This window comes from Panthera leo, chromosome A3 (genome assembly GCF_018350215.1).
Source record: "Panthera leo isolate Ple1 chromosome A3, P.leo_Ple1_pat1.1, whole genome shotgun sequence".
Taxonomy (NCBI): domain Eukaryota; kingdom Metazoa; phylum Chordata; class Mammalia; order Carnivora; family Felidae; genus Panthera; species Panthera leo.
The window spans coordinates 73,316,268-73,334,974 of NC_056681.1; the positions used below are offsets into that span (position 1 = coordinate 73,316,268).

General features: G+C 39.4%; 1 protein-coding gene across 1 annotated transcript in view; it reads left to right on the top strand.

Annotated features, from left to right (window-relative positions):
• EML6 (EMAP like 6) overlaps window positions 1-18,707 on the top strand; it is a 277,088-nt gene that overhangs the window by 146,983 nt on the left and 111,398 nt on the right. The window contains exons 7-8 of the mRNA XM_042932287.1: window positions 15,026-15,227; window positions 17,800-17,937. Of these exons, the coding sequence (XP_042788221.1) occupies window positions 15,026-15,227; window positions 17,800-17,937 (340 nt within the window). The remainder of the gene's footprint in view (window positions 1-15,025; window positions 15,228-17,799; window positions 17,938-18,707) is intronic.

The following is an 18,707-nucleotide window of genomic DNA, read 5'->3' on the forward strand; positions in this document are numbered from 1 at the left end:
ACGCGGGGCTCGAACTCACCAACCACGGGGCTGGAACTCACCGACCGCGGGGCTCGAACTCACCGACTGCGAGATCGTGACCTGAGCCGAAGTCGGACGCCCAACCGACTGAGCCACCCAGGCGCCCCCAGGCATCCATATTTTTAAAAAACACTTTTTACGTAGCCTGCTTGGGATTCTCTTTCTCTCTCTCTCTCTCTCTCTCTCTCTCTCTCTCTCTCTCTCTCTCTCTGCCCCTCCTCTGCTCGCATGCTCTGTCTCAACATAAAAATAAATAAAACATTTTTAAAAAATGCTTTTCTTGTAGATTATAATGCACAATGAGGACCGAGCAACTGCTCTTGTCCCTTTGCTGTATAGCAGACCTACGAGCCCTCGATTTAAGAACACAAATATCCCCCCACTCCCCCATCCACACACACACTGTCTTCCCTTCTTGGACCAAATAATTGGGGGAAAAGACCATTTTATTCCCCAAATAGTTTGTTCTGTCTTTGCGTGTTGGACCATAGCCTTTCCTTCCACCAGTCTGTGGTGCTGGCACATCAAAACAACAACAGCACCTAAGATGTAACACAAGGAAGTAACTGCAACTTCTTTGTAGCTCCTGGTGTTAAATCTTCCTGGAGCTGGACTCGGACTGCACATACAGTAAGGTGCATTCCACTGAGACTAACAAAAACTTGCTGGTTAAGGTAGCATCTCAGATTTATTAATTTCTTAAGTGCCAAACACTAGGTGAAGTGTTTAAATATATGATTGCATGGATTCCTCATAAGAGTGCCGCAAAGTATGAGTGCTGATATTCTCTCCACTTCACAGACAGGGACACTGAAGATTTGAAAGATTAAATAGCTTGCCATGGTCACAGCTGGGAGGGGTTGGGGCTGGCATATAAATCAGCCCAGATACTCAACCACTTGGTGAACTAATGAAAAATAAGCAGTGTCCTCTAGATCTGTATGGATATTCATGTACTCATGGACTAGATATACCCCTGCCCTGGTTTCAGGACATGCGCCAAAAGGATTAGAAGGATGCTGTTTACCACTCATTCTCTGCTCTGAGTATGAAGCTGTGCGAAGGGTTGGTGAGATTTTGGTCTTTGCTGTAGATTTTTGTTTAGGTGGGTGGTTGCTCTTTACTGCCATCTGCTGGCTATCTGGACCAAGCACAGGCCAGAGCCCCACATTTCTCATAGAGGAGTGCCCAAGAAGGCAACCTCACCTATTCAAAATGCCTTCAGCCCATACTGTCAAAAGTCTCTGAAACATGCACTTGTCCAGAAGAAAAGAGAACTGTGATTTTAAATATTTAGGATGGTTTTTCCTGGAGCTCTCTTTATTAGTGGATTTTATATCCGTATTTAAAATAATAGCTTATGTTTTTCTGACTCCCATAACAGAAGACAAAAAGCGAAAATAGCTTAGTCATTTCTCAATGCAACGGCAATCTTGGCCAGTCTGGCTAGGAAACCACGATTACATTACTGTTCTCTGCATTTGTGTCAGAGAAGGTAAAACCGAGTCTTAGTAGACAAGAGAAGAACAATACTGTCAGAACCCTGTCAGGGATCTGCCACAACACCAGGGACTCTCCAGAATGTACCCAGAAGAGACTTCGCTGTTCTCTTCACCAGTCTTGCATGCAGAACAGCAATTAGGTTCAGAAATGATGAAAATAGGATATTATTAGCAAACTTGAATACAGTTCTATGCCTGCTGAGGTGTTTTCAGGAAGTGATTCCTATTTTAAACAGTTACCTTGGATGTCAGAGTGGTCCAGTATCCTATTCCATCTTTTTAGGTAGACTCCTGGGATTGACCTATCTGATGTGGCAAAACATAATTTATCTGTTGGAAGAACTAAGTATTTATGGAGAGACTGAGTTGGTCTCTGAGAGAAAATGTTCACATCTCATTAAGTTTATATTGTAAACAATGAAAATGTAACAAATCCTTCCCTCCTTCTTTCTCCTCCCTCTGCCCATATTTAGTCAGAAATTATCCATATCAACTTTATTCTATTGCTTTTGCCTTCTGTAAAGCCTCTCCCATATGTTGATTAGTTGAGTGGAATCTTTTTTATCAAATGAAATCTGCTGTGAAACAAATTGTGAGGTGCTGAGGGAAAACAGAGGTGGGATCCTCAAACTCTGACTCTTGGTCTCTTGATTTCCCACCCTCTCCTTGCCAAACCCTGTAGGCCCTAGGGAGGAATCCAAGAACCCTCTGGACACAGTCTGAGAACACAGTGGGCACTGTATAACTTGACAGGCTCATCAGTCTTCACTGAGTTGGAAAGTTTTTCTTTGTTCCTAAACCTCTTTTTAAAAGACAAATCAAACATTGTAAAAATGTTAACATTTGTCACTTCCAGCTGGCAGATTGTTTTTTATAATCTTGAACCTTTCTGAATCTGTTCCCCAAAATAAGTAGGTACAAGAATAGTCGGGGTGGTGGCGAGAAAAAACTGTTTGTATACTGGACCAAATAAAATGCCAGATCTCTGGGAGAAATTTCAGTTTTCGAGCCATTTAGCCTCATGGAAGAGGATGTGCTGTTGGAGGCCATGGGGAGAACTGGCATACTCATGCTTACGGGACAGCCACAGGTGCCAGGCCTGCTCAGAAAGGGGGAGTCTTGAAGACAGTGGAATTAGGAGGGGATTGTGGTTTGGCTCTTTCAATAACAGTTAAACACACTGCTGAGACCTGTGCGTATATCTGTACGTGTCCATCATTTTTGTTGAGATGTAATTGATATGACATCATCTCAGGTGTACATAATGATTCAATATGTGTATATATTGCAAAATGATCACTGCAGTAAGTGTAGTTAATGTCTGTCACCACACAGTTACAATTTTTTTCTTTTACTGCGAACTTTTAAGATCTACTCTCTGATCAAGTTACAGATATACAACACAGTGTTGTGAGCCTATAGTCGTCATGTTGTTTGTTACATTCCCAGGACTTAACTTATTTTAGAACTCTATGTTTGTATGTTTTGACTACCTCTTGCCTACCTCACACCCCCACCCCACACCTGAACAACCACCAATCTGTTCCCTGTATCAGTGAATTCGGGTTTGCTTGTTTGTTTTTTAGATTCCACATAAAAGTGACTTCATATAATATTTGTATTTCTCTGACTTATTTCACTTAGCATAATGCCCTCAATTGGTGTCTCCTTTTTTATGGCCGAATAATATTCCTGTGTGTGTGTGTGTATGCATGTATGCCACATTCCTTTATCCACCGATAAACCCTTAGCCCGAACATGGAAGCAGCCTATTGTAAATAATGCTACAGTGAAAATGGAGTTTCGTTTTCCTTTTGAATTAGTGTTCTTGTTTCCTTTGGGTAAATATCTGTCTGTGGAATTGCTTGATCATGTGCTAGTTGTATTTTTAATTTTTGAGAAACCTCCACGTCGCTTACTACAGTGGCTGCACCAGTTTACCTTTCCGCCAGCGGTGCACAAGGGTTCCCTTTTCTCCACATCCTCACCAACACATGTTATTTCTTGTCTCTTTAAATGATAGCCATTGTGCAATGGTATCTCATTGTGGTTTTGATTTGCATTTCCCTGATGATGGGTGATATCCAGCACTTTTTCATGCATCTGTTGGTTAGCTGTAGGTCTTCTTTGGAGAAATGTCTATTCACATTCTCTGCCCATTTTTAAATTGGATTCTTTATTTTATTTTATTTTTTTGCTTGAGCTGCATGAGTTATTTATGTATTTTGGATATTCACATCTTATCAGATATTTGATATGCCAATACCTTCTTCAGTAGGTTACCTTTTCATTTTGCTTTTGCTTTTGCTTTCCTTTGCTGTGCAGGAGCTTCTTAGTTTGAAGTAGTCTCAGTTGTTTATTTTTGCTTTTGTTGCCTTTACTTTTGGTGTCAGGCAAAAAAATCATTGCCAAGAGTGACTTCAGAAAGCCTACATTTCCTTCTAGGAGTTTTATGGTTTCAGCTCTTATGCTCTTTTTTGTTTTTAAATGTTTATTTATTTGTTTTGAAAGAGAGTGTGTGTGTGTGAGTAGGGAAGGGAGAGAGAGAGAGAGGGAGAGAGAGTCCCAAGCAGGCCCCATACTCAACATACCACAATCACCATGAGATCACAACCTGAGCTGCATTCAAGAGTCTGATGCTTAACCAACTGAGCCACCCAGCTCATATATTCTTGAATCCATAATGAGTTAACTTCTATGTATGGTGTAAGATAGTGGTCCAGTTACATTCTTCTGTGTGTGGCTGTCCAGTCTTCCCAACACTCACTATTGAAAAGACTGTCCCTTTCCCACTGTCCCTTGATTCCTTTGTCATAAATCAATTGACCATATATCTATGGGTTGCTTTCTGGAGTCTCAATTCTGTTCCACTGATCTGTGTGTATCTCTGTTTATACCAATATCATACTGTTTGGGTTACTGTAGCTTTGTGATAGAATTTGAATTCAGGAAGCATGTTGCCTCCAGCTTTGTTCTTAAGATTGTTTTGTCTATTCAGGGTCTTTCGTGGTTCCATACAACAAATTTTAGGGTTGTTTATTCTACAAAAAATGCCATTAGCATTTTGATAGGGATTGCATTGAAACTGCAAAGTGCTTTGTGTCGTATGGGCATTCTACTTATTTTAAAAGTCTTAATTTTTTTCAGTTCATAAGCATGGAATATCTTTCCATGGATTTGTGTCATCATCAGTTTTTTTCATCAATGTCTTATAGTTTTTAGTGTACAGGTCTTTTACCTCCTTAGTTAAATTTATTCCTAGGTATTTATTCTTTTTGATGCAATTATAGGTGGGTTTGTTTACTTAATTTCTCTTGTTGATAGGTCATTTTTAGCATATACAAATGCAGCTGATTGGGGGTATTGATTTTGTATCCTGCAACTTCATTGAATTTGTGATTAGTTCTAAATTTTTTGTGATCCTTTAGTGTTTTCTATATATCAAATCATGTTATCTGCAAATAGTGGCAGTTTCACTTCTTCCTTAACAATTTAGGTGCCTTTTACTTCTTTTTTTTGCCAAGTTGCCCTGAGTAGGACTTTCAAATACTACACTGAATAAGTGACAAGAGTAGGTATCCTTATCTTGTTCCTCATCTTAGAAAAAAGCTTTTAGCTTTTCCCCATTGAGTATAATGTTAGCTGTATACTTGTCGTATGTGGCCTTTGTTATGTTGAGTTACATTCCCTCTATGTGTGCTTTGTTGAGAGTTTTTATCATAAATGAATAATGAGTTTTGTCAGATGCATTTTCTGTATCTATTGAGATGATCATATGACTTATATCCTTCACGTTGTTAATGTGGTGTACCATATTGATTGGTACATAGATGTTGTACCATTCTTGCATCCCTGGAATAAATCCCTCTTGACCATGGTGTAAGAATCTTTTATGGTATTGTTGAATTTGATTTGTAAAAATTTTTTCATGACTTTCAAATCTATGCTTATCAGGCAAGTGGCCTATAATTTTTTTTAATGTATATAATTTACTGTCAGATTGGCTTACATACAAAACCCAGTGCTCATCCCAACAAGTGCCCTCCTCAGTGCCCATCAGCCAGTTTCCCTCTGCCCCACCCCCTCATCCACCTTAGTTTATTCTCTGTATTTATTTATTTTAATTAATTTTTAAAATTTACATCCAAGTTAGTTAGAGTATAGTGCAACAACGATTTCAGGAGTAGATTCCTTAATGCCCCTTACCCATTTAGCCCGTCCCCATTCCCACAACCCCTCCAGTAACCCTCTGTTCTCCATATTTAAGAGTCTCATGTTTTGTCTCCCTCCCTGTTTTTATATTATTTTTGCTTCCCTTCCCTTATGTTCATCTGTTTTGTATCTTAAAAGTCCTCATATCAGTGAAGTCATATGATATTTGTCTTTCTCTAATTTCGCTTAGCATAATACCCTCGAGCTCCATCCACATAGTTGCAAATGGCAAGATTTCATTCTTTTTGATTGCTTAGTAATACTCCATTGTATATTTATACCACATCTTCTTTATCCATTCATCCATCGAGGGACATTTGTGCATTTTCCATACTTTGACTATTGTTGATAGTGCTGCTATAAACATTGGGGTGCATGTGCCCCTTCAAAACAGCATACCTCTATCCCTTGGATAAATACCTATTAGTGCAATTGCTGGGTCATAGGGTAGTTCTATTTTTAATTTTTTGGGGAACCTCCACACTGTCTTCCAGAGTGGCTGCACAAGTTGGCATTCCCACCAGCAGTGCAAAAGAGATCCTCTTTGTCTACATCCTCGCCAACATCTGTTGTTGCCTGAGTTGTTAATGTTAGCCATTCTGACAGGTGTGACATAGTATCTCATTGTGGTTTTGATTTGTATTTCCCTAATGATGAGTGATGTGGAGCATTTTTTCATGTGTCGGTTGGCCATCTGGATGTCTTCTTTGGAGAAGTGTCTATTCATGTTTTTTGCCCATTTCTTCACTGGATTATTTGTTTTTTGGGTGTTGGGTTTGATAAGTTCTTTATAGATTTTGGATACTAACCCTTTATCTGATATGTCATTTGCAAATATCTTCTCCCACTCCATTGGTTGCCTTTTAGTTTTGCTGATTGTTTCCTTTGCTGTGCAGAAGCTTTTTATTTTGACAAGGTCCCAATAGTCTATTTTTGCTCTTGTTTCCCTTGCCCCTGGAGACGTGATGAGTAAAAAGTTGCTGCGGCCAAGGTCAAGGAGGTTTTTGCCTGCTCTCTCCTCAAAGATTTTGATGGCTTCCTGTCTTACATTTAGGTCTTTCATCCATTTTGAGTATTTTTGTGTATGGTGGTAGGAAAGTGATCCAGGTTCATTTTTCTGCATATCGCTGTCCGGTTTTCCCAGCACCACTTGCTGAAGAGACTGTCTTTATTCTATTAAGTATTTGTCAAAGATTAGTTGGCCATATGTTTCTGGGTCCATTTCTGGTTTCTCAATTCTGTTTCATTGATCTGAGTGTCTATTCTTGTGCCAGTACCATACTGTCTTGATGATTACAGCTTTGTAATATAGCTTAAACTCGGGCCTGTAAATTTTTTGTGAAATCTTTGCCTGGTTTTTATATCGAGTTTATTGAGGCCTCATACAATCAGTTTGGAAGGGTTTCCTCCTCTTATATTTTTTGGAAGCATTTCAGAAGGATTGATAATAATTCTTTAAATGTGTAGTAGAATTTGCCAGTGAGGCCATTTGATACTGGGTTTTCCTTTGCTGGAGGTTTTTGATTACTGATTCAATTTCCTTACTCAGTATTGGTCTGCTCATATTTTCTACTTCTTCATAATTCAGTCTTGGTAGATTGTATGTTTCTAGGGATTTTTCCATTTCTTTTAGTTTGTCCAGTTTGTATGTATATGTCTCTTTATAGCAGTCTCTTACAATCCTTTGTATTTCTGTGGTATCAGTTACAAGGTCTCCTCTTTCACTTCTGATTTTATTTAAGTCCTCTCTTGTTTCTTGGTGAGTTTAGCTTAAGGTTTGTCTATTTTGCTTTTCTCTTAACAAAAAAAAACAACCAAACAAACAAAAAAACACCCAACTCTTAGTTTTGTTGCTATTGTTGATATTTTGTTGATATTTTCTATTGTTTTTTAGTCTCTTACTTAATTTATTTCTGCACTGCTCTTTATTTCCTTCCTTCTCCTTACTTTGAGCTTCATCTGTTCTTCTTTTTCTAGTCCTTGAAGTATAAAGTTAGGTTGCTAATTTAAGATCTTTTCTGTTATTTAATGTAGGTTTTTATCTCAGTGAACTTCGCTCTTAGAACTGCCCTTGCTGCATCTTAAAGGTTTTGGTATGTTATATTTCTATTTTCATTTTTAAAAATTTCTTTTGATTTCTTGTTTGACCCATTGATTGTTTAGTAGCATGTTGTTTCATCATCACATATATGTGAATTTTCTAATTTTGTTCTTGTCATTGATACCTAATTTCATACCTTTGTGATCAGAAAAGATGTTTAGTATGATTTCAGTCTTCTTAAATTTGTTAAGAATTGTGGCCTAATGTGTGATCTATCCTGGAGAATATTCCATATGCACTTGAGAAGAACTCACCTTCTGTTGCTTTGGGATGGAATGTTTTTTAAATGTCTTTTAAGTCCATCTGTCTAATGTGTCGTTTAAGGCCATTGTTTCCTTATGATTTAATGTCTAGATCATCTATCCTTTGAGGAAAGTAGGGTATTAAAGTCTGCTACTGTATTGTATTGCTCTACATATTTATCCATTTAGGTCTGTTAATGTTTGCTTTATATATTTAGGTTTTCTTGTGATGTGTGCATAAACATTTACAAATATGTCTTCTTGCTGGATTGACAACTTTATCATTATATAATGACCTTCTTTGTCTCTTACTGCAGTCTTTGTCTTGAAGCCTAACTTGTATAGGTATCCCAGATTTCTTTTGGTTTCTGTTTCCATGGAATATCTTTTTCTATCCCTTTACTTTTAGTCTTTGTGTGTCCTTAAATCTGAAATAAGTCTGTTGTAGGCAGTGCATAGATAGGTCTTTGGGTTTTTTTTATCCATCAGCCACCCTGTGTCTTTGGATTGGAGAATTTTTTCCATTTACATTTAAAGTAATTATTGATCGGTATTACTGTCATTTTGTTCATCGTTTTATGACTATTTTGTAATTCCTTTGTTCTTCTCTTGCTTTCTTCCTTTGTGTTTTGATGATTTTCAGTAGTGGTATGCTTAGATTTCTTTATCTTTACTGTATCTATTATAGTTTTGTTTTGTGATTGTCATGAGGCTTTTACAAAACAACTTATAACAGAATATTTTAAGTTGATAATAGTTTGAATGCCTGATAAAGCTTAACATTTTTACTCCTCCCTGCCCCCCTATTTTGTTTTTGATGTTACAACTTAATATCTTTTTTCTTTTGTCCATTAACAAATTATTATAGTTATAGTTTTTATTACTTTTGTCTTTTAACTTTCATACTATCTTTATATGTAATTAACCCACCACCTGTACAACATTAAATTATTCTGAATTGTACTCTATATTTGCCTTTACAGATGGGATTTAGACTTTCTTATGTTTTCCTATTATTGATTGGTGCCCTTTTATCTCAACTTGAAGAAGTCCCTAGAACATTTCTTGTCAGGCTGTTCCAGTGGCGATGAAGTCTTTGAACTTTTAATTGTGTGGTGAAGTCTTTCTCTTTCAATTCTGAAGGACAACTATTACAGGTAGTATGTTTTTAGTTGGCAGTTTTTTTCTTCAGCAAGTTAAATATATTGTGCCACTCCCTCTGGACTGCAAGGTTTCTGCTGAAAAATCTGCTTTAAGTCTTAAATTGTTTTTCTCTTGCTGCCTATCAGATTCCTTGTCTTTAACTTTTGACACTTTAATTATAATGAGTCATAGTATAGGTTTCTTTGGGTTACCTTATGTGGAGTTCTCTGTGTGTCCTGGATCTGGATGTCTGTTTCCTTCCCCATGGTAGGGAAATTTTCAGCCATTATTTCTGCAAATGAGTTTTCTGCCCCATTCTCTCTCTCTTCTCCCCTAGGACCCTTATAATGCCAATGTTAGTCTACTTGATATTGTTGCATAAGTCCCTTAAGCTGTCTTCACTCTTTTTCATCCTTTTTTCTTTCTGTTGCTCTCATTGGGTGCGTTCCACTGCCCCATGTTTGAGTTTACTGATGTTTTTCCTTCCTCATCTAGTCTGCTGTTGAACCCCTCTAGTGTATTATTCAGTTATTATATTCTTCATCTCTGTGATTTCTCTTTCGTGCTTTCTTATAGTTTTAATTTCTTCATTGAAATTCTCACTTTGTTCATGCTTTGTTCTCCTGAGTTTAGTAAGCATCTGAATGGCTGTTATTTTTGAACTCTTTATCAGGTAGATGACTTATTACCAATTCATTGTGTTTTTTTCTGAGATTTTTATGTTGTTCTCTTGAGCATGTACTTCTGTTTGTTCATTTTTTCCTTGACTCTCATTCTTGGTTTCTCAGCTTCAGATAAAACAGCCACCTCTCCAGTCTTAAAGAGATGGCCTCATGTAGATGAATCTTACTGGGTTTTTTTAAGTTTTTTCTTTGTAATGTTTATTAGAGAGACAGAGCATGAGTGGGAGAGGGGAAGAAAGAGAGGGAGACACAGAATCGTAAGCAGGCTCCAGGCTCTGAACTGGACGGAGCTGGACATGGGACTCGAAATCACTATCTGCAAGATCCTGACCTGAGCTGAAATTGGATGATTAGCTGACTGAGCCACCCAGGAGCCCCTGAATCTTACTGTTTAACGCTGCCCTAGCTCTTGATTGTCTTTCAAACCTTTATGATGGTATAAACAGCCTACTTCGTTCTTTGTCACTTCTGGTAGTTGAAGGTAAGCTAAGACCTGTCAGTGTCCCAAAAGGTAGGATCTTAGCACCTATATTCAATCTGACTGGGAGCCAAACCTCAGACAGCAGCTTTTAAAGTAAATACATGTAGCTATTTCAGAGAAAGAGCCAGAGATGGGCATTTTTGTTTGTTCTCTCTGCACTGAGCCCTGGGGTGATAGCTAGTTAAGAATTTTTTGTTTGTTTGCTTACCCTGCCATTGCATCTGTGAACACAAGCTCTGGTGGCTTTCAGAACCAGGTTATCAAGAGATGTATCCTTTGAGGGCAAGGTACAAAAGCTGGGGTCCCAGACCTGTGCATAAGCTCCTTTCTTGGAGACACTGATGACCTGGTAGGACAGAGGGACAGTGTAAAGATGGTACCCACCGGCCTCCCTGATCTCTGGAGAGGATTGCATTCAACCTCTAGATGTGTATTTATTTAGAAGTTGGCCCTTCAGGCCACAGCTTTGAAGATGGTACCTCAGTCTTCTTTGTCTCTGCTGCCTTAGGGGGTAGTTGATTAACAATGGTTTCTCAGATTTCTCCATTTGCCTCTGGGTGTTGTATGTAAGTGACGAATCACTGAATTCTGCTCCTGAAACTAATATTGCACTGTATGTTAACTAACTAGGATTTAAATAAAAGTTTGGAAAGGGAAAATAAATAAAAGTAAAATATATTTTATAGATAATAAGGGAAATTTTATTGTGAACTGGACGATACCAAATTTTGTCAAGTATGGTTATGGTACTATGGCTATATCAAAGGTCCATATTATTAGAGATGCCAACTAAAGTATGGGAGGTACAAAATTATATGATTACTGAAATTTGCTTTTAAAAGAAAAAAGAAATAGAGGCTTATGTGGGAAAATTTGATAATTATTAAATCTGAGTGAAGGATAAAAAATAAAACTGTTTTTCCATTTGTTACAGTCCTGTAGGATCAATGAATGTAGGCACTGCTGGCGGAAAGTTCAAGGGGTGACCCTTGGGCAGTAGCCACAAAAACCATGGTGCCCCTTGTATCTTTCCTGGAGATAACAGCAAGCTGGAAGGCAGAGGGAAGTGTCTATGTGGCACCCTCCGGCCTCTTCAGTCTTTGCGGAGTATTTCAGTAGGCCTCTAGATGTGTGCTAGGTTAGATGCCTGCCCTTCAGACTGAAACTTTAAGCAAATAGGCCTGTTTCACTGAAAGACTGGGTATTTCAGCTACCCCTGCACCAGACCCTGGAATATAGGCACAGTGAACCCACTGTTTTTCAGTTTGCTATAACCTTGTGGATCTTGTGGATACAAGCCCTATTGGCTTTCAAAACTAGGTATTTGGGGGGTTCACCTCTCAGGTGCAGGTCTTAAGTAGTGGAGTGCCAGATGTGGTGTTCAAACCCTCCACTTCTCAGAAAGAAGCTCATAGTTGTGAGCTTCCCAATCGTGGGTTACTGGCCCAAGGGTGGGATTTATATTGAGATTATGTCTGAGCCTACCCTACTCATTTAGATGTGAGGGTTTGTGTGTGTGTGTGTGTGTGTGTGTGTGTGTGTGTGTGTGTGTGTCTGTTTTGTTGTTTGCCTGATACATAGGAATTGTTCAAGTACTTTTGGATTTCTTTCAGAGGGAATTGTCCCATATGTCGCTGTCGATTAGGTGTGACCATGGGAGGAGGTGAATTCGGGATCCTCCTACATTCCATCTTGAACCAGAACCTTGTATATATCATTTTAATTGATTTTTGGTGTATAAATGTCTGCTTACAAATGTCTTGCTCCTCTTTAGAATGTAATTTCCAATAGGGCATGGGCTGGCTTGTTCACTGTTCAAGCTCTGGTCTTGGGCACATGGTAGGCACTTAAAAAAATTGTTTGAATGAGTGAGTCAATATATCCCTCCTTTAAATGGTTTCATTGAGGATGAGGATATTCTTTTATTTCTTGGTCATCTCCAAGGACACAAGAAATGTTTGTGATTCTAATGTTTTATTTTATTCAGCCATTTTCATTGAGCATGTACTACATGTCAAACACTGTGGTAGGTACTGAGGATGCAACAGTGTATAAAACTGAGAGAACTCCTGTATTCACAGACATTAGTGAGATGAAACAGACAATAAATATAATAAAAAGTAAATTATTTGAGATTTTACTGATACTGCCGTGGAATTAACATCCCTCTTTACTTCCTGTTTTCTGAAGAACAAGGTGTTGTACCTCTTCTGGAATAAAATCATAGGTGATCCTAAGGATCTGCTGGGAGGACAGCAGGGAGACACATTGACTCCCCTCCTGGAAGAAACTGGACTGTGTTAATTACAGAGTGGTAACTAAACCTCTAGAATAGAAAAGCGTGAGAAAGAGATAAGGACAAGAAAGGGACAGGGCAAAGAGATTGTTGCTATAAGGCAGAGTTGCCTGCCGCTAAGCTGCCTGCCCTGTCATTCTGCAGTCTTCCTCTGGCTGCTTTCACCACGTCCCTGTCCGTCCCAACCTTGAAAGCCTGTCACGATGTTTGCTAGAAAGGTTTTGAATGACCCTGAACTAACCGTTGCCAAGGTATCTCTACTTACTAAAAGCAGGAATAATAAATCTGCCGGTGTGCTTTCTCCTTCCATTTCAAGACATGTAACTGCATTCAGAGCAAGGGGTAAAGAGAGTTACTGCGTGTAAAAATAGGCTTGTGCCTCAAAAAAAAAAAAAAAAAATACTTTTTTTTGTAAATAAATGCATCATCTCATCGGATCCTTTTAAGGCCACTGTGAATTGGTTAAAGTGAGGATTACAAAGTGTGCCCATATACCCCCAGTTAACCCTTCTTTTGTCCCAGCATCCCATTTGCCTTAGCATTTGTCCTGGATTTTTTTTTTATGGACTTAATTTTTTTAGAGCAGCTTCAGGTTCACAGCAAAATTAAATGGAAGGTATAGAGATTTCTCCTATCCCCCCTGCCACCATGTATGCCCCGCCTCCCTGACTGTCCACACCCCCCACCGGAGTGGTACATTTGTTACCGTGGGAGAAGCTACATTGATGCATCATCACTCAAAGCCCGTAGTTGGCATTAGAGTTCACATTCAGTGTTGTATATTCTGTGCATATTACATGCATAGTAACATGTATCTACCATGATAGTGAGGAGTTTCAGGGCCTTGGAAATCCTCTGTGCCCTGCCTATTCGTTCCTCTGTTCTGGACTTTTCATTTTGTAATGCAGTGTCACTATAATTTTATCTTTGAAAATATTTTGATAGAACTTTTTATTTTAACATGGTAAAGCTTCTTTCTTGGTGAAAAAAATAAACATTTTTGAAGTATGTAAATTTAATTTGACTTTCACAGTAGTCACAATTTGGATGATAAATTACATGGTCTCCTTAGTTATAGTCTGCATTTAATGCAGAGAAAAACTGGTCTCCAGAGAGAAAGGGACACTCCTGGTGTGTCTGGCCAGTCAAGTGTAGAGCAGGACTAAAGACCTGTGCTCTGACTTCTGGTACTTTCTACGCCGAAGACACGAAGCCCACTAGGGAGACGACTCAGATCTCAAAGCTTACCACATCCCTGCCTTATTTACAGTACTTATGAAAGTGGGATTCTATCTGTATTTCTAATTCAGACCTGAGAAAACTCACCAAGTGAATAAATAATGTACATGGTAAGCATCAAAACTGACAAGAAGTTCAAGAGATCACAAATCAGACAGGCAAATAAAGACCTGCCTGGAGAGTATGAAGTACTCCTGAGGTGGAAGATTGTGTTTCAAAGAAGTACTGTGCCTTTAGAGAGCATTGTATAAAATGTTAAGTGGGGGAAGAATAGCATCTTCACTGACAAATGTTTGATGGTATTTTGAGACTGAAATCAGTTTCATTTGCATATTTCTGGGACATGGTACATCTGTTTATCCAGCAAAATGAGTCTAGGTTCTGATCATAGTAAACTTACCCAATATGACAATTAGCCATTCTGGAGTATCACCCACATAGAATTTTAACATAGCGTTAGGGGCGCCTGGGTGGCTCAGTCGGTGAAGCTGTCTGACTTTGGCTCATGTTATGATCTCGCAGCTCATGAGTTTGAGCCCCGCATGGGGCTCTGTGCTGACAGCTCAGAGCCTGGGGCCTGCTTCTGTGTCTCCCTCTCTCTCTGCCCCTCCCCCACTGGTGCATGCTCGTTTGCGTGCGCACGTGCTCTCTCTCTTTCTCTCACTCTCTCAAAACTAAAACTAAACATTAAATTTTTTTTTTTGTTTTTAAGTTTTAATACAGTGTTAGCATCCTAAAGACTGAAGTGACTGTTAACTTTTCCGTAGTAAATCAGAAGTACATTATTTCAAAAAGGGATAGGTTTTCATAAAGACCTATTTCTTCTCATACTCATTTTAAGATGTAGTATTTCACATGCATCCTGATGTAAAAACACATGGTTATCCTAAGTCAGGACTACTCATGTGTAAAATCCAGATGGTGAGGGGTAAGGAAATGGTAAATAATACAGGATGGCGTGTGGTGTTGGTGTTTCTCCTTCAGGAGTTTTTAAGATGTGTTACATTAGATGCTATCCTGGTGAAAGGACATGTAGGTGTTTTCCTTTCTTCGTCAATGGTGTGAATACACGCTTTCATTTTATTTAATTGCTTGTTTCCCTCAGGCCTCTCCATCCGGAGCGTGTGCTGGAAAGCAGACCGCCTCCTAGCAGGGACCCAGGACAGTGAGATATTTGAAGTGATTGTGCGCGAACGAGACAAGCCAATGCTGATCCTGCAAGGCCACTGTGAGGGGGAGCTCTGGGCTCTGGCCCTGCACCCCAAGAAGCCCCTGGCTGTGACGGGAAGTGATGATCGCTCTGTCAGGTGAGGCCTTGGCATTGGCGGTCGTCATGCACTGACTGCCTTGGGACAACAGAGTTACTGTGCCCAAATTTGCTTGTTACGTAAGAGACGGATAAACCACAGTGTAGAACCACACGTGTTCCAAACAGAACGTTGAGACACTGAGCCCAACCACACTTGGCTTCTTAGCATTTTGTTGTTGCCGCCTTTCTCTGGCTGTATCTTAAGTTGTGAAAGTGCTCTGAGTGAGTGAAAATACACTGCTCCTGGTTAGATAGGCTCCTAGGTCTCTTTCAATCAAAGATAAGAGCTCAGCGCATTCATCTGTGCTAAGATCATATTTGCCCCTCATATGCTGGGTCATCTGCAGGGGGCTGCACACGGCATTTCCGTTTTCTCCTACCTTCATCTCCACTGGTGAATTCATGAACTCGTCTTCAAAAGAACTTAAGTTCTGATTTTCGGAGTTGCCTTCAGTATGTGAGTAAACAGTTCTTTCTTTGCAAATTCTCGAATGGAATTTTGGACATTGTCCTCAAATCAAAGGAAAGTGCTGGTTCCTGAGAAAATAGGCAATTTTATTAGGGCCTCAAGGATTCTTGCTGTGGATCATTTGTTATTCTTTGACAGCACAGCATTGCATAAAATGAGCAATACGAGGACACCTCTGATGTCCTTGTGACTGTTGAAGGACTGAACACAGGGTTTAGAAGTGTGTGATGAAGTTTGTTACATTGACTTCAATATTTTTGTATTTACTGCTGACCTTTAAATGTGCCCAATGACAAGCAGGCCAGAAAGAGTGTATGCCAGTGGGAGGGAGAGGCTGGTCCATCAGTTTGTTGATTGATTACTGCTTCTGGTCTCTAGTAGCTAAATTAGAATTTTGTAGACTAGAAGCAGGTTCCTGCTTCTCCCTTGCTCTTACTCTGTATGTCTGTGAATCTGATCAAGACACGGTGTGCTCATTACTGAGGTATAATTTTAAAAGTAAATCCATTTTGTGATCTTTACCAGGCCCTGAAGCCCCATCAATCTAAAGATCAGTGAAAACACAGTGTGTCTCCATGTGGAATCAGTGTTTATTTGGCTTAAGTTTCTCTTTAACCAACTTCCTCCTCTTCTCTTCCTTTTCCTTCCTTTACTCTGAGCTTTCCCCAAACAGGCAAAATGGTACCACCAACTTACTCAAACACCTGAGATACTCGATTTATATTTATCCAGGTAGAAATGATTTCAAGAAAGTCTTTGGCTTTTGTATTTCGACAAATTAGTTGAGTCTCAAAATTGCAAACATCTCCAAGGAGCCCTGGCTGTCAGAATTTGTCTTATTCCTCTTAACCATTAATTTGGCTCAAATGACAAATGTTATTTTACACTGAGTATTGAAGTTTAAGAAGGGTCTGACTCCTAATTTCTTGAGCAAGATCAGCTCAGTGACTTTATAGGATGGTACAGTCTACCGGGGAGTGATGGTTTCTGCATGCTAGTAAAGCAAAGCTTACATTGCTTAAAATAGTACAAGGCTAAAAGCAGCATGAGATTATGAATAATGGACGAGGTATTGAAAGACTACCATGAGCTTTAGGCTGAACAGTGCAGGCTGCCTAAGGGATCAGTAAGCTCTTCACTGTGCAACTCTCCATTTTAAGGAGCATGCCCCCGTCCGTCCTGATGGCACAATGCATTTAGAGAAACTGCACCACATGTGACTTATTCTTGCTTCCCTATGGCGGAACTCGAGATTCTCTGTCCCCTCTGGCAGATACTAATGTTTGTATGTTAAGAGAAGCCTGTCTTAAGAGTACTAACAGATAGAGGTCAGTTACCCAATCACAACTGACATTTAAATGCTTATTTGCATCTTCAAATACCTAGTCCACGTTCACTCAGTCTGAAGTGCCTGGATTAGGTGTTCCAGGAGCTGCAGCAAACTGTGTTAGGGGCACGTGCCCCTTGACCTCCATTTCTCCAGCAGTAGCTGTGCCCATCAGCCAGGGGCACTTAAAGTATCTGCCTCAACCAGGGAGGGTGGATCTATCTGCAGTGGGACACCCAGAGGCCTTGTGAAGCATGACAGCAGGTGACTGTAGACAGATACTCTTTCTTGCCAGGGAGGCCAATAAATGTAATGTGTGTTTCCATTTATCTGCACTTAAATAACACAGTTATTAGAAGGACACTCATATTATTTTAAACAAACTAACAATAATAACAGCTAGTAGTATTTCTTTTTCTCTGAACGTTATTAACAATTCTTGGTATAAATAAAGAACAATGTTTAATTTCCAAAGAGAATAGCAAGATGTTGTGTGAAGTAGTGTTTAAAATGTCCTTACTTGATTAATCTCAAAATCTTTGGAAATGGTTTTCTGGTCTTAGAGTTCTTTCTGGGGATTTCAAATGGTGCAAATGACCCAATGATAATCTAAACACCTTCTTAGATTGCCAGACATGCCGTGAGGAAGGACACTAGTATGAAATTAGTGCGTCCTGTGTTGTCATCATCATCAGAGTGGTGAACAGCCTTCCAGCCTAGGGCTGGCCGATGGCTGAGAAACTGGTTTTGTTTTTACTTTGTCCTTGTGCTTAGGCTGTGGAGCCTGGCTGACCATGCCTTGATCGCCCGCTGTAACATGGAGGAAGCAGTTCGCAGTGTGGCCTTCAGCCCGGATGGATCTCAGCTGGCCCTGGGCATGAAGGACGGCTCTTTCATTGTTCTCCGAGTCAGGCACGTGCTGCTAGAGAAAATGATATCAGAAATGCTCTTGTGTTAAACTAGTTCTCCTGGTCACAATGTATGCCTGGACTTTAGGAGAAATGCATTTATTCTTTCAAGTAGGAACATTCTAGACTCAGTCACCGATCTGTAATTCCCAAATCCAAACACTCTGAAAATCCACCGTTCTTTGGCAACTTCTTTGACAGCATGTCTTGACCCAATGAACTGATCTGAGACTGTTTATTGCCTATTAATCTCCTCGTAGGAATAATTCTCTATAATGTGATTCGCTACAAAAATATTAATGTTTTTAATACGGGGTGTTGCCCTAGCTCCTGTGGAGGGTATTACATAATATATTGTATATGAACCTTTCTAAAATCCACTGAATAATGAACTCCTAAGCTCATCTGGTCCCAAGGGGGTTTGGGCTTATAGGAAACCAAGAAAAGAGAAAGAAATGAGAAAGCAGTCTCTAGCAGTACCAGATTTTTAGAGGTGAGCTTGAGTAAAAATTTCTTCCACCTATAATGAAAAATAAAATGGAATATTTCATATTTATTAACACGCTATATTTACTGGACAAAAATTATGACCCACACTTGTAATTTCTCTAAATAACACTGGTTGTTTTTTATGGCTTCTACAATTTGTGATTACAGAAAGAAAATGCAGCTGTAAATTAGATGCTGCATGTTTTGCACATAGAAAATTCTATATAGGTTTGAAAAATGATCTTGGCACAGTTTATTACACTAAATTCTCCTTACCAACCACAC